This window comes from Staurois parvus, unplaced genomic scaffold (genome assembly GCF_062004578.1).
Source record: "Staurois parvus isolate SC_StPar_1 unplaced genomic scaffold, SC_StPar_1.0 ptg000117l, whole genome shotgun sequence".
NCBI lineage: Eukaryota > Metazoa > Chordata > Amphibia > Anura > Ranidae > Staurois > Staurois parvus.
In genome coordinates this window covers 1,097,002-1,113,902 of record NW_028317913.1, presented here as the reverse complement: position 1 = coordinate 1,113,902, position 16,901 = coordinate 1,097,002, and the positions used below count along the sequence as shown (strand labels likewise).

At 40.2% G+C, this 16,901-nt stretch overlaps 1 protein-coding gene across 4 annotated transcripts in view; it reads left to right on the top strand.

The window, feature by feature from the left end:
- Window positions 1-16,901, top strand: part of WDPCP (WD repeat containing planar cell polarity effector) — a 470,287-nt gene that overhangs the window by 55,572 nt on the left and 397,814 nt on the right. For 3 of the 4 annotated variants that reach the window (XM_089671995.1, XM_089671997.1, XM_089671994.1), the window contains exons 2-3: window positions 5,364-5,424; window positions 13,016-13,060. In XM_089671995.1, the coding sequence (XP_089528121.1) occupies window positions 5,364-5,424; window positions 13,016-13,060 (106 nt within the window). The remainder of the gene's footprint in view (window positions 1-5,363; window positions 5,425-13,015; window positions 13,061-16,901) is intronic. The other variant, XM_089671996.1, reaches the window with a different exon arrangement.

Sequence of the window (16,901 nt, the reverse complement as noted above, 5' to 3'; positions counted from 1 at the left end):
GCAAGCACATCTGGAAGGATACTAGGGGCTCTACGGGACTGTGCGAATTCTTGGTGGTTGCAGGACAATACTTGTGCTTGCCACTGCACCAGTTTGTACTGCACTTATGGGACTCGCCACAGCACCAAGTGATACTGCAGTGCTGGTATTAGTATTATTATGTATTATTATACAGGATTTATACAGAGCCAACAGTTTGCTCAGTACTTTACAATATAACGGGAGACAATAAGGCAACGATACAGTTCAATACAAGAGGGTTAGGAGGGCCCTGCCCCTTAGAGCTTACAGTCTAAGAGGTTTGTGAAAGACCAGGATGTGCTAGACCGCTGGTGCTCGCCAGTTCACCAAAAGATAGCGTGGCACTAGTACTGGCACTCTACTGCATATGAGAGTCATCAAAATTTACCAGCAAGTGCTAACAGAATCAGGCCTGATTCTGCGAACACTGTGGTTTTGTGTGCAATAGATCAAGTGACAGTGACCTACTGGCACTGCACTTGCTGGGGGAGAGGGGGGGGGGTAAGAGTAGGGGCTAAACGCAGGTGCTGGCAGGTGCCGGGGCTGATTACACTAACGCTGTGTTTTTGGGGACGCTATACTAATGTGAACGCTGGTATAGTGCTGATCTGATCAAACATATTGATCCGTTCAGACACTATACTAGCAATGGAGATTTATTGTGTATGAGCGTCTTCCTGGCAGTCAAGGGGTTAAATGTGATTACTGGTGTACTGATGGGCAATCTGACACTATCTGGGAGGGTGTGAAAACCACAGGAGCGTGAATCACTTATATATATATGTATATATGTATATATATGTATATATGTGATCTTGTGCACCTGTGCCGCCCTGTTGCAGTATTTCTGCTATAGGAAGCGGTTACAGAAGTGGTTTGTGTTATGGCGCTGCGTCACTTTAACTGACAATTGCGTGGTCATGCAATGCTGCACCAAAATTAGATTTACATCCTTTTTTTCCCACAAATTGGGCTTTCTTTTGGTGGTATTTGATCCCCTGTGCGGTTTTTATTTGTTTGCGCTTTTAAAAAAAAAGCGACAATTTTGAGAAAAAAACAATATTTTGGACTTTTTGATATAAAACATGTCCAGTAAAAAAATTTAAAAATCAAATTTCGTCATAAATTTGGGCCAAAATGTATTCTGCGACATGTCTAATAAAAGAAATCCCAATAGTTGTTAATTAATTGGTTTATGTGAACGTTATAGCGTTTACAAATGGCAGTATACATACTGGATTTTAAATTTTTTTTATACTAATAATAGTGGCGATCAGTGATTTATGGCGGTAATCAGCGACTTATTGCAGCGATCAGCGACTTATGGCGGGGCTGCAGTGGACATTCTGACACTGTGGGGGAACTGACTTGGGGTCACTGACATCCCCAGTGACACCAATACAGTGATCAGTGCAAAAAAAAAACCACTGACACTACTAATGGCACTGGGGAGGAAGGGGTTAACTTCTGGAGACAATCAAAGGGTTAACTGTGTGAGGGGAGTGTTTTACTAGGGGGCGGGGGTGTGTACTCCTCTGTTACACACTGTTTCCGGAGGCTGTGTCTTTAACTTATGAAGCCACGTTTTATAGTTTATAACCAAAATTTATAATTTTTAAACTTTTTTTTTTTACATTTTTATTTTATTTTTTTATATTATTATTATTATTTTTTTTTTACATACTGTCACCCTAGCAGTACAGTGTCACCATGGTGACACTGTACTACTTGTAGGGGGTGATGAAGATTTTTTTTTTTGTACACTGATTGCTTTTACACCCATATAGGATGTAAAAGCAATCATTTCTCTTTCTCTCTGTGTGCATTCTTGCACTCATTGAGAAGCACTGAGTGAGCTGTGATTGGTCACAGCTTGTCACATGGTACAAGGCTGTTGTGAATAGCCTTGTACCATGTGACCTCTGTGATCATTCACAGATTTCACATGTAGTAAGCAATGATGTCACAAGTGACATCTTGCTTACTACTTTGCATGTGATCACTGATTGGCCAACCAGTGATCACATGATCGGGACCTCGTACAGAGGTCCCGTCTGACGATCGGTGTTTCACTGTGTCCGGAAGACACAGCGGGCACTGGATCGCGGTGCTGCGCGCTCCGAGGGAGCGCACACAAGCAGGGTGCGGGGAGGCCGTTTATAAACAGCCACCCGACCCTGCACTGCCACCGTCCGGCCGTTTATATGCAACGGCTGGTCGGGAAGTGTTTAAAGGATCTGCTACTGATAGCTTGGTGCCAGATACCACAGCATACCTTCAGAGGTCTAGTGGCATCCATGCCTCAATGGGTTAGGACTGTTTTGGCAGCAAAAGGGGGGCCTACTCAATATTAGGTAGGTGGTCATGGTAGGTTATAGCTGTACAGTGTATGTGCAAATTTCTTTCACCTACATAGGCCACTGGCAGGATATCCATTGAATTTGTGACTAAATCACAAAATAAATTTAGCACATCATTTTTTCCTTGCAGCCAACCAGCTACTACCATTTCCAGAGTTCAAACAGAGGGCTGATAATATGGTGGTTAACAAGCATCAGTCTAGTTTCTTAGCGAACAAGTGAAAAAAAATTTCACACATTTGGGAGCTAGGAGATTTACCACCTGGAGATGGATATTGCTAGCCTTTGATGTCTCTGGTTTGGTGAAGGGGGTGGCCTGCCTCTGGGGGTGAGCTGGAGGTGCAAACCCATTTCATATCCTTCTGGTGAAACTATACAAAGCAGAATCAATTTTTCTTTTTTTACTTTTGTTTTTTAATTTCTCTTCTGGTCGCTGTGGGGTTTATTTGCTAAAGCTGGAGAGTGCAACGTCAGACTCACTTCTGCATAGAAACCAATTGGTTTCCAGGTTTTGTTGCCAAAGCTTGATTGATCAAGCTGAGATTAGAAGCTAATTGTTTTTTATGCAGACATGAGCCTGATTTTGCACTCTTCTGCTTTATAAAATTGAATATATCTTACCTTTCATCTATTGACCCTTTTTCATACTTTGCCTGCTGATTACATCCTCCTGAATGAGAGTTTCGGCTTTACTAAGGTACACCCTTCTAACATACTGTAAGTCTTCCTTCTCAATCTTGGTTATTTATGACATGAGATATCGCTAGAAGATGTAGCAGCAGAGTTTCACTTCTTCCATTTATATAGACCGCTGTGTTTTTACGCTGTTTCTTTTGATTATTGTGCCTCCTAAGACTGTCTATCACTGTACGTAGTTGTTCAGAAAGTAAAGTAACCTACTTTATAATAACATTGTCATATCATGCTATGGGTCTACCTTTAGTTGAAATCCAAATAAAATCCTTTGAAAGATAAATACCAATTATTCCCTCCCCAAATTGATCCCCAGGTTGCAACCATACTGTTGAATTATCTGAATGACTTTTGTGTTTTCTGTGCAAGTGTCAAATGCTCACCTAAGTCAACACAATGTCATCTGAATTTTGTAGTGAATGCAAACTAGTTAAAGTTGCTATTGTACATGTGTGCGCCATGCAGGGCCATGTTTTACTGGCATAGGGATGCACTGAGTTGTGTGCATTCCTATGTCAGCATTCCCATTGTATGTTGGGGCACAGCTGCTGTGTCCCAATGTGACATCTGTGTGGGTGCAGGTCTTTGAATGTACAAAGATTTTATTCAGGGATGCGCACCCGTACACATCCGCACCCACACGCTGTGGCCCTGCAGTGGCTGGGTCCCAGTAATCAGCAAAGAACCTGCTGGCATGGGGATGCACACAACACCTGTGCATCCCCATGCTGGTAAAACATGTCCCTGCACAGGGCACACATGTGATTGCCCAGTGTGAGTGAGGCCTTAGTCAGCTGACTTTGTTGATCATATTTTGGGGTAAACATATGGGAGTGTGCAAATTAGGTAAACATTACATTGGGGAAAAATTTCAGGAAAAATGTTTTTCAGTTTTTTTTTACTATTCCCAATAAAACCAAAAGAAATAAAAATACGTTTCCAAACCTGCTGCCAAATTAAAGCCATATCTGTCCCCAAAAAAGTATAATATATTAGGGTACTCTACAAACTCTACAAAGTTAAAATGTATGGAACTGAAACTGAAATATAAAAATGCTTTAGGATTTATGGGGATTTAGGGAGAAAAAGGCCCGGGGACTCAAGTGGTTTTCCTTGCACATGATTTAGGTATAATTTGCATTTACATTTGGCTTGGCCTCGTTCACTAAATTTTACTGTGCAAAGTGAACATACTCTATTGCAGTGTTTCTGAACCTTTTTCCATTCAAGGCACCCTTCATTTCTTTCCATTCAAGGCACCCTTTAAAATTCTGCACAATCTCAAACCACCCCATTCTATAAAAGGTTAAAAACTAAATTAATAGCTTTACATATCGCAGCAACATCTACACACGTAGGACACCCAACATTAGAGGTGATTTTTTTCTTACAAAGCAAACACACGTATTCACACTGGTTCTTATCCATCCATCTCTCTCCCCTTGTTCAGTTAATGTGACCCCAGTACTGATTTAGAGGGACAGAGGAGGGACAAACAAGGACATCCTCCTTATCAACCTATGATATCACTGATTATTTGAGTAACCAAAACAAAAAGGCAGGCTTGATTCACCCTCTAGCTTGTTGGCAATTTTTGGGAAAATGTGGGCAATTTGTAGGTATTTTGCACCCTGCTTGGAAACCCAGAAGGCACCCCATTTGGGAAAGGCTGCTCTACTGCTTTAGTAAATGAACTCAAGTGTGTTTGACTTTTTATTTTAAAAATGAGACGCATTTTCTTAAATTACCTGCAGGTGGCACAATTGCCCTCATTTTGTCTTCTGTTCTACAGTCTCCATGGATCTCTAGCTTACAGTTTTGTCACACCGAAAACATTGAAGTTGGTGAACAGTGCTTATTGTTTTAAGGACAGGACCACAAAGAGCTGTGGTTATTCCGGTATAGCTTTACACTTTTATTGAAAGCAGAAATCCCTTTTAAGCAATGAGCATGCCAGAGAAGAGCAGGTGTGGTTTGGTGTTACCAAGAATGGCAGCAAATTCATTATGATCTTGGAAGTTGCTAATCCTGTTGTAGATGATGAGAATTATACCACAATATGGGGAACATTTATATTAGTATTCTCTTTCTGAAACACACTCAAGACTCAGTGACCAGAAATAAAAAGAGAGATCTTTTATTTTTTTACATTGATTTTTAGACTTTTCTATCGCATGCTTTTGGATGCTGATGGCACAGGCGCCTGTACAATAAGATTGCTGATAATAGGTGCCATTCATTTGCACATGTTGTTCTTTTCTTTGAGCAGACCTATTTTCTCTTTCACAGATGTCGTTCTGCCTGACTGAGCTGTACCTGTGGTCTCTGAAGAATACCTTGCATGTTGGAGGTAAATCTGTTTTATTGAAGTTTATTTTGGACACTCAGTGGAACCCCGGGGCTTTGGAAAGGGCTTGTAATGTATTAGCTTGCAATGCCTTACAGGTATCTTTTGAAAAAGTAAGAGTTCCAAAATGTATCAATTAGCTGTCAAATGTAATTCTTACAAAAGAGTTATTCTTACTCTAGTATTACTTTCTCTATAGGAGATGTGAAAAAAGGTGTTTTATTACTTTTTAATCCTTTTAAAAAAAAGTAAATGTGAACTTTTTTTTAAAAGATTTATACAAATTCCCTTTCACCTAGCTGTAAATGTCATTCTTTGTTACTGGAGCTTTCACAAATGTTTCTGCTACAAGAGATTGAAGATCAAAATTTTTATTTAAAGTGGTTGTAAACCTTTTACATATACCAAGTGAAGTGAATGGGCTCAGGTAATACACCTCAGGCTGTCAATCTGCTTGAGCTCCCTCCCCTGTCATAATGTTTCTATTGGTGTCAGGAAAACTTGTCAGAAGTGATTCATGCTGATTACAGAGGAACAAAGCAACAGACAGAAATGTTGCTTAGTGCTCTGGATTGAGACAAGCACACACTATAGAGGGATATGATTTGGTCATATTTCTTGTCTGAGGTTTACAACTACTTTAATCACTTTCTTACTGCATTATAGCCAAATGATAACGACAGCGCAGTCATCCAGATCTGGGAGGGCGTCATATGGCCTTCCTTCCAGAATACAAGCCCCCAGCAGCCCACACCCAGTGCTGTCTGTGATTGCTGTGTCCTTTGGACACAGCTGATCACATAACATGGTAAAAGGCCAATCACAGCGGCCTTTTACCACGTGATCAGCTTTGTCAAATCACGGCTGATCACCATGTAAATACACTTGCAGGTTATCGGCAGTACTTTCCTCACACTGTTAAGGGAAAATCCAAATGTTAAAGCATATCAAACCCCCAAAACGAAAAAATTATAATATATTGTAGCTTACTGTTTCTTAGATGTGGTGGCTTTGTTAGTTTTCTTTTTTCAGACTTTTTTCCCTTTATTTTTACCTGGTCATCCTTTGGATAACATACTTAGGCTACATTCACACCTATCATAATGACAGGTTGCTGGCAGCCACAGCTAGTCATGACTCCCCACACAGTAAGCGATTACATAGTTACATAGCTAGTCTGGCTGAAAAAAGACAAAAGTCCATCCAGTTCAACCATAGAAAAAAAAAGTTATAAACCTATACCCACAGTTGATCCAGAGGAAGGCAACAAACCCCAGCAAAGCACGATCCAATTTGCTCCTGCTGGGAAGGAAATTCCTTCCTGATCCCCCGAGAGGCAATCAAATATTCCCTGGATCAACTTTACCTATAAATGTTAGTATCCAGTTATATTCTGTGTATCTAAGAAACAATCCAGGCCTTTTTTGAAGCAATCCACTGAGCTGGCCCGAACCAGACTTGAGGGAGTCTATTCCACATTTTCACAGCTCTCACTGTGAAGAAACCTTTCCATGTTTGGAGATTACATTTTTTTTCCTCCAGATGTAAAGAGTGCCCCCTTGTCCTCTGTGATGACCTCAGGATGAATAGCTCTACACCGAGTTCACTATATGAACCACTGTTGTATTTATACATGTTGATCATATCCCCCCTTAATCTGCTCTTCTCAAGAGATAATAAATTCAGTTCCTCTAATCTTTCCTCATAGCTGAGCTCCTCCATGCCTCTTATCAGTTTGCTTGCCCTTCTCTGTACTTTCTCAAGTTCCCCAATGTTCTTTTTGTGAATTGGTGCCCAAACCTGAACTTCATATTCCAGATGAGGTCTTACTAATGATTTGTACCGGGGTAATATGATATATCTCTCTCTGGAGTCTATACCTCTTTTAATACAACTCTGGCTATGCAGACTTTGCGTGCGTCCACTGTCTCCGTAGGTAATTGTTGACTGTGCAGACAGCAATGACTAGTTGTGGCCACTGACAGTATAGTGAATGGAGCCTCAATGGGCCGTTCACAGCATAAGCAGGAATCTGAATATTCCTTCCGCTGCAATTTATAATGGCCTAAATCGCCAGTGTGAATGTTGCTTTACTGTACTTTGCATTTGCATTCCTATATCTGTGTATCTTTGGTGGGAGCCACGGCTGTCACACAGGCTGGACTTCGAATATATCTCTGCCTTTATCCATCACTATTGCATTTTAGATTGATGGAATTATTAAATAAAGATCAGATTCTTTGTGCTTTTCATCAAGTGTACTGAAAGTGACAAGAACACTGCAAATCTACCAGGATCAACAGATATTTTCTGTACTTCATGAAAATGTTCTTGGCATGAAAAATGAAAATGAATGCAGCCACCAAATCTAAGGACGGGTAATGCAATTCATCTTGAATCTTGGGAAATTATTGAGGCCAAATCTGCGGACATCAAAACTCCATGGGGAAGGTATTCTGGAGGAAGGTTTCACACATTCTCCCATAGTGAACGGTAATATGCTGTTTCAGGATGACTAGTGCTGTGGGGATTGAGTGGTTTAGTTCAGCTTTTCCTCCTGTACTCCTTCAGAGGAATTAATAAATTCCAATTAACTTTGGATTTCCAGAACTAATATTCAGGTTGTTTTCTGAGAGTGGTCATGCCTGTTTTTTTTATGTAAGGTTGTGTTGCTTTTTAAGACAGAACATGTATATTCAGTATATAGCTAGACCATTTCTGATTAGGTAGGAATTTCAGCTGCAGAAATAACAAAATTCATTGCAAAGGTATTCCTAAATTGTACAAACTATATCTTTCACCTGGCCTTTTTTTGTTCGACTAGTTCCTTGTGTAAAATTATTTACATTTGACTGTGTCACTCTGTACAGCAGATTACAGCCTGCTATAGACAGATCAAAATTTGGCCAGTTCAGCAGAAACCGCCCAGTATCCATCTATGGGCAGGCTGGTTGTACTGAAGTCAATCTATCAAACAATAATCATACAAAAAAAAAAACAATAGGCTGCCAGGTTTTTTTTGATTACTGCCACTGGCTATAGCCGACAGTAGTACGTGTATTCTGATGGTACGGAAACCTCTCGTTGTCAGAATATAGTAGCGCAGTGGGAGGGATTCCCCTATCAACACTGTGTTGATGGGTGTATTGAATGATTTTCTCTCCTTCAACCCATGCTTGAAGAAAACAAAACTGAATAATCTATGGCCAGCTTAAGTCTAAAAAAGGCACTGTAATTGGCCTAATAAGAAAATATTTACTGTTATAAGATGGTCGCATACACAAAATCTGATGGTATAATTTCAGTCTCTTTTAACCAGTTCTCGTTCTGGGAGGATATCATATGATCTGTCATATCCCTCAGACACAGCGTATCATCGATCAGGGTAAGAAGAGCCAATGATGTTGACTCGTTACCATGTGATCAGCTGTGTCCAATCACAGCTGATCACACATAAACAAATGATGGTTATCGGCATTTCCTTTCCTCAGTGCTGTCACTGAGGAAAGGAAAGCCGATAACCAGCTTTTCTTGTGACAGGGAACATATACACTGATAATCAGGGCACTGGTCATCAGTGCCCTGATTATCAGTGCAGCCCCATCAGTGCAGTCTTGTGCAGATTGTGTAGTCTGGGTATAATGTGTATGACCAGCTTTACACTACCCATAGAGCTGGGTTTCATTTGTTCTGTAAGTAGGCAAATCTCTTGCATGAATGAAATCAAAAACTCTATAACTCCCCAAAGAAAAGGAAAACTTTCACCCTTGAAAGTGCAAATGTCATAAACCTTTTCTATAACTTCTTAACCTCACATCCTACTCACAATCTCAATACTAACAAAAATGTCCATAATAAAGTCCAAAACCCAAAATTGCAAAAATCCAAAAATTATAGTCCTCACTCTCCAATCTTCCAACTGCGAAAATGTCAGATTCTTCACTCCAATCCAAAGTACCTCAACTATAGTTTATATTTTTTTTAGGTACTTTGGATTGGAGTGAAGAACCGGACATTTTCACAGTTGGAAGATTGGAGAGTGTGGACTATAATTTTTGGATTTTTGCAATTTTGGGTTTTGGACTTTATTATGGGCATTTATGTTAGTATTGAGATTGTGGGGTAGGATGTGAGGTTAAGAAGGTTATAGAAAAGGTTTATGACAAATCTCTTGCATGCCATAGAGCGTTCCATAAATCTGCAAGAGCAGCTTGGCCAGCCTATTAAGATTATGTCATTGCAGAAAGGAAGGAGAAGTGGTTTTAAACCTCAGGCATTAAACATGAACAAAGCACATTCCTCTATAGTGTGTATTTGTCACAATTAAGAGAACTAAGTGTCATTTCTGTCTTCTGTATCATTAGTCTGCTATCAGCATGGATCACTTCTGAAAAGTTTTCCTGACACCAACGGAAAAATGGTAGCAGGGGAGGCAGCTCTAGCACATTGACAGCCTCAGCTCCGTTCCTGTGACCTGTGTGAAGGGGAGGGGGCGTCCCTTCCTTCCAATCAGCAATCAGAGCTCTCCTCACTGAGCTTTGTATAGTGTAACTTCAGCCCTCCACCCCTTTTTCTGAACTCTGAGACAAAGCAGCACTTTGAATGGATGTAGAGTAGAGACAACTGCAGATAATCATGTACAACTTATGTAGGAGGATTTGTTTCATCTCTGTGTATCATCTGAAAGAGTCCCTTCACTTGGAATATGTAAGGGTTTACAACCACTTTAAGGGAAAGGTAAAGGAGGTCAGCACTATGGCAGATTTGGCCAGAATCAGTTTTCTTGGAGGGAAACATTAGTAAATAGGAAGGGCCTTCTAACCTGTCCAATCACTGGAGTGCTCCCTCTCTTCATTATCGGCCGCAGAGCAATTGCATGACACTAAGGTGTCCTTTTATCATGCGGCAAATGACCGCTGCTCAGTTCTCTGGCATTCTCAGAGGAGACAATTTTCCTTTGAATGCCTGTTCATGAAGCGGTGTGGATCACTTCTCCTAATGAGGAGAGAAGCGATCTACAAACACTTTGAACTCTAGAAAACGGCTGCTGTTACTGTAATCTTCAGAGATTACAGTAAGAGATCCGTCAAACTCACAGTTTACTAAGCAGCGGTAAAGCTGCTTGGTTTGTGGCTCCCCCAATTTTCCACCTCTGGGCTGGAGAATCTGAAGGGAGAGTTTTCACACAGATCGCCAGTGAAGGGCTGACATCACTCCTTCATACACTGGCCATTTCTGACAGATTCTCTGTGTGCTGAGATGATCAGCGGAGAACATGTTCTCCACTGATCATCTCTGTTTCCTGAACCACTAATGATCTGAGATCAGCAAACGATCCTTAGGATCACCGCTGATCTCAGTTGCAAAAAGGACACCTAAATACGGCTAAAAATGGCTGGATTCAGCAGCTGCCATCTAGTGTGTGTGGGCACTTACATGTTTAGTGGATGGGAATACAGTTTGCCCACAAAAGTGGTGTTTGATGCATAGAGTCCAGTACTATATTATTAAGAGTGTTCCTACAGCTTTATAACTGCCTCTATTTTTATCATTTAGAGTAGAACCTAAAATTCAGCAATAAATACACTCACCGACCACCAGTTCAATTGCTTGGTAACACAAATTTCTAATCAGCCAATCACATGGCAGCAATGCCCTGACCTTTTTAATACATTTAGGCATCTAGATGTGGTGAAGACGACTTGCTAAAGTTCAAACCGGGCATCAGAATGGGGAAGAAAGGGGGCTCAGGTGACTTTAAACGTGGCATGGTTGTTGGTGCCAGGTGGGCAGGTCTGAGTATTTCATAAAACTGCTGATCTACTGGGATTTTCACACACAATCATCTGTAGGGTTTACAGAGAATGGTCCGAAAAAGAGAAAGTATCCAGTGAGTGGCAGTTGTGAGGACGAAAATGCCTTATTGATGTCAGGAGTCAGAGGAGAATGGGAATTCAATTTCAACTATGACATTCAGATGGTAGGGTCAGAATTTGGCATAAACAACATGAAAGCATGGATCCATCCTGCCTTTACTTTATCAACCGTTCAGGCTTGTGGTGTAATGGTGTATTGGTGTGGGGGATATTTTCTTGGCACTAGTAAGGTGTACCTAATAAAGTGGCCATTGAGTGTATGTTATATGTAGCCAGCACCAACATCCATTTCTTAAATAATTTCTTAAATTTCTGGATCATTAAAGCACCATAGAAGACAAAGAAACTGACTAGCGGTCAGCTGTACAAAGTGCTCATAGTACTGCTAAGAAGAATGACAGAAGTGTTTGCCTTCGTTCTGATTCTCATTATATTGTCCCAATTTAATTAGATTCCATAAAGGTTTCTCTTAACACATTTTTTCATTGAAATGTTTACAATTGCAGCACACATGTTAAATAATCAGTAAGCTTCTTCCAGGGCTCATATATAACCTTACATAATTTTGCTGACAGTTCCTGATCTGGATCTCTTTAAGATTACATCTGACTGCAGTGACTATGCTTGAGCTCATTTCCTATTTTTAATTCCAGCAGTTTAGTAAAAAAAAGCAATTTCACACAGCTGTTAGGTTGTGGATCCTGCATTTGTTTGCTATAATTGTATAGAGGACTCCCACAACCATAAATAAGTGACATTGCTGCAGGATCAGTTAGTGGCTGGGTTCTCTACCACCGCCACTATGGGAACATCAGCTGCATGCTGAGCGAATCTGCAACTCTTCCAGCACAGATCAAATGTTAATTTATTGTTAAATTAAAATCAGGCTCGGAAGATACCGGGAACAATTTCTTACATTGTTGTTATGAGTTCAGAGAAAGTATTGATGTGGAAAAAGAATTTAATGGCATTTGCTAGAGAGCTGTGTTAAACCAATTGAGTGTGGCTGATATGCAGCACAGAGCAGTGTATTGCATGTCTTGCTGAAATCAAGTGCTTTCAGCTGCTTTGTAAAAATGCCTCTCTCTCTCTCTCCCATACCCTGCTCCTCTCACTCTCTTTTTTTCCACCTTTCTTTCTTTCTTTCTTTCTTTCTTTTTTCTTTCTTTCTTTCATTCCTTTTTTTCTTTCTTTCCTTTTTTTTCTTTCCATCTTCTTTCCATTTTTCTTTCCTTTCTTCTTTCCTTCCTTCTTTCCTTTTTTTCTTTCCTTCCTTCTCTCTTTTTTTCCCTTTTTTTTCTTCCCTTCTTTCTTTTCTTCTTTATTTTTCTTTCTTTCCTTCCTTTTCTTTCTCTTTGCCTCTCTCTTTCCTTATCCTTCTTTCTTTCCTTCATTTCCTTTCTTTCTTTCTCTTTCTTTCTTTCTTTCTTTCTTTCTTTCTTTCTTTCTTTCTTTCTTTCTTTCTTTCTTTCTTTCTCTCTCTCTCTCATTCTCTCTCTCTCTCTCATTCTCTCTTTCTCTCTCATTCTCTCTTTCTCTCTCATTCTCTCTTTCTCTCTCATTCTCCCTCTGTCTCCCCTCTCTCTCTCTCTCTCTCTCTCTCTCTCTCTCTCTCTCTCTCTCTCTCTCTCTCTCTCTCTCTCTCTCTCTCTCTCTCTCTCTCTCTCACATTCCCCCCCTTTCGTCTCCACCTCCACCTCCCTCTCTCTCTATCCTAGATGAAGATCTTGGAGTGCACCATTATCATGACAAGAAAGAAACAGGTAATGTCAATATTTGTCACTATTATGTATTACTTTACTAACTGTGTGGCAGATGGCATGTTGCATATAAAACAGGTAGAGTAGAAATAATGTATCTAAATATTTGTTGTTGTATAAACCCTCAAAGCAAAAAGAAACAAGTAATCCCAATGTTTTATTTAGTGACTGGCTTAAGCCAGGGAGTGTGTTCACTATGTACAACACTTCACTTTGTACATGGTGATTGGAAACACAAGGTCCCTAACTGCTTGGCTAGAAGACTGGCTGGAAGAGAGAGCTGGGCACATTTGGCAGTTTCGCTGTTGCTGTTTGTGTGATTTAGAGCTAGTTGCGCAATGTTGATGAGATGCCAGCTCTCAGTTTACAATTCATTCATGCTGGTTTACTTCCACGGGTTTTAAATGGATGTTCCTCGGTCTACCACTAGAGGGCATTACACACCCAGAAGTGGGATTCAGTCTTGGCCTCATACATCTGTAGCTGATATCTGAAATAGGCATTTCAGGAGTAAATGATCAATTTTCTTTATCTGATTAATTGGGTTAATCCTCGAAGTTTCACAAAGGGCCAAGAGGTCCCTACGGCTAACGTTGCTCCTTGTTCCAGGCCAAAACTGAGCAGAGAGGTTTGTGTGGGCATCCCTTGTCCTGTGTGCAACCACTAAGGTCTTGATGACAGACCGGCTCTGGATTCAGTTGCAGATCATTTTCTTATGTGATGAGATTGGAAACTTGGAATCCCAACTCTCCTGCTGGGAAACTTGAACTCTTGTGTCTTCACAATTTATTCTGAGGTCACTCGCTAGATCCTCATCTTGGAGCTTTGCGTTTCTGCAGATACAGCTCTTGACCTACATGTCGTACAGTTAAACCTGAAGTCCTGATAAATATAAAGACACCCTTTAATTCAGCTATGTATTTAAACAGAGTGTATTTTTTAATACCACTAATAAAACTGAACTTTTACTTTCTCCATCAACTCCCAATCTAGTTACTACTTTTTGTATAACTTACCCCTCCATTAGATTGTAATCTCTCACTCTTGTATTGAATTGTATTGTACTGTGCTTTCTCACTTTATTTTGTAAAGCTCTGGACAAACTGTTGCCGCTATATAGATCCCGAATAATAATAATACTGCTAATATAAGTACCTCAAATATTTCATTGCTGCTCAATCTGTTTATTTTTTACAGGTACTTATATAGTGCCATCAATTAATTTACACAGCACTTTACATATATATTGTATATTCACTTTGGTTCCTGCCCTCAATTGGCCTTGATATGTGTATGTATTAATGTGAGTTGGGGACCTTAACACTTTAATGCATGTATTCTCAACTAGGGTTCCACCAGACCTTGCTAGAGGTTCCTTGGGCTGTGGCTTGTAGACCTTCCATCTGAGGTGCCTTCATAGGTCCTGGTCCATTGCCATTTGGCAGAGCCATTAGCATGACACCAATGATCTTTAAAGCTAACTTTAAGGGTGGTATTCTAACCAGAACTTTAAGGAGTCATCCCTTCCACTGACCACCAATGTAAGGAGCATTTTCACTATGAACCCTGATGAACCAAATCTTAGCAGGGGTTCCCAAACATCTGAAAATTATTTCAAGGGTTCCTCTGGAGTAAAAAGGTGAGAGAGGCTGCTTTAGCATATTTATCTGCAGGGAGAGCACAGAGTTGACCTCAGTAGTTTGCTGGTGCAGCCTCGTTGGCTTATCAGCAGGCTGAGGAGATGGCTGTTTTCTTTAAAACGGATCTTCACCCTTTAAAACATGATTCTTCCTCGCAACCCCTTCTCCTTGCCTCTGCACGGATAGTGCTCTTTTTTAACTTTTTTTTTTTATTTACCTATTTTTTAAATAAATTGGCCAGCTCATTGGGACGTGAACTGGCTAAACCTGGAACAGCTGGCAGACTCTCAATGATGTCGCACCAAAACATGGTGGCATTGGGCATTGCCAGAAGAGGATCTCAGCTGGACAAAGCTGGATCTGGAGGGGTGAAAATTAGCTTTAACTCAATATTAAAAACGGTTGTCACTTTTCAACATGATGCTTATTTTATTACAAGTGTTCCTATGGTGCCAACATATTAGGCAGTGCTTTACATATTGAAAACTCACACCATTCACATCAGTCTCTATACTCCAGGAGCTTACAATCTAAGGTCCCTATCTCACATTCATACATACACCCACTAGGACCAGTTTAGGCAGGAGTCATTTTTCTTACCAGCATGTCTTCAGAGTGTTGGAGAAAACAGGAGCAGCCAAAAAACGCCCAAAAAGCACTGGGAGAACGTGCAAACTGAGGACTTTAGTGCTGCAGGGCAGAGGTGCTAACCATTAAGCCACTGTTCTGTCCATATAATGATAAAAAAATTATATAAAAACACTTTAAAAATACTTCATGATAAGACTTCTTACGTGATGGTAAACTTATCCCAAGCTCTCTTCAGGCCAGTGAGGCCATCGATCATATTAAAGGTTCAATAGAGAGTCTTGAAAGGCAAGAGGGAGTGAAGCGTATTTCAATGTATACAGGAACAGTTGGGTTTTGCATATAAATTCATCTGCTTATATTCCTATACCTACTGAAAATGTTGACAACACAAAATTATTTCTCCTTGTTTTTTTTTTTTATCAATTTCTCAGTCTGAATTTTCCACAGATTTAGTTTAAAATGTAAAGAATAACTAAAGGCAGTAATGGGGGGGGGGGGGGATGTCCACAGAGGACACTCATTTTGCCTTTAGTTCTACTTTAACTGCAAGCAAATCGCTAAATACACAGATGAAATACATATAAGGGAGTTGTTTTACCTTCGAAAAAATTTGCATTTGCCTTGTCTCGCTCATCTCTCCTGTTTGCACATGAACACTGCAATACAACTGGTTGGTTCCTTGTGCTGCTTCTCCCTCCCCCATTCTGAGCTTTGCTGTACAGAATACTGAAAGAGGCTGATACCAATTTAAATTCATGTACATACACTACTTGCATTAATAAAATACTGTACATTTGATTTTGTGTCCACAATAGCTGCCTGGCAAATAACAGAAAAAAGCCAAACTGTACATTTATTTTGCTTAAAGGCAAAATTAAAAGTAGGTAGTGAGGTACTAAAAGCTGGTTACCTGAAAGCTGAAAACTATTATAAACAAGTAAAGTCTAAATACACTAGCCATGTGTATTCTTACTTGGTGTCTTTTGTGTATTTATTTCTGATCTGCTTTGTAATCTAGTATGAAACAACTCCTTTTTGTTTCTGTGCAGGATTTCCTGTAATAAAGACCGGTCACTGCTCTCTCTCCTTGTGCAGGGTGACTGATCTTGTTTCCATCCCTCTTGTAGTTTTCTGCAGGTTGCCTGTAGTGGGGGGTCCTGCTGGGTCCCTCCCATAGCTCTACTTTCAACAGAGGCTATGTGTAGCACAGTGTTGCCATCACCACTATTTATACAGTGTAATATCTGGGTTTGCAATGGAATTTGGTGCACACAAAGTGTTTTAATACATTTTTAGCTAATAAGGAATATATTTAGATAAAATCTTTTGTGCCCACAATTCAGCTGTTATTTGAGTTATTTTGTAATATCTGTAGAATAAGCACACTTAGCTCTCCATAGAAGGTCTGTAGAAGGGCAGTAGGAGTGTAAAGGGAGCTTTCTGGAGCACATGACTTTCTTTCTGTCCTATATTTCTTGCACCGCCAATCTCATTCAAATTAAAGTGTTCCAGCATTTCCAGCAGATGTGTTCCAGGATCAGTATCAGGTTACAGACAAAGATGGTGGAGTAGGTTGCACTACAGCAATGTCTGGATGTAAAATTTAGCTGCTT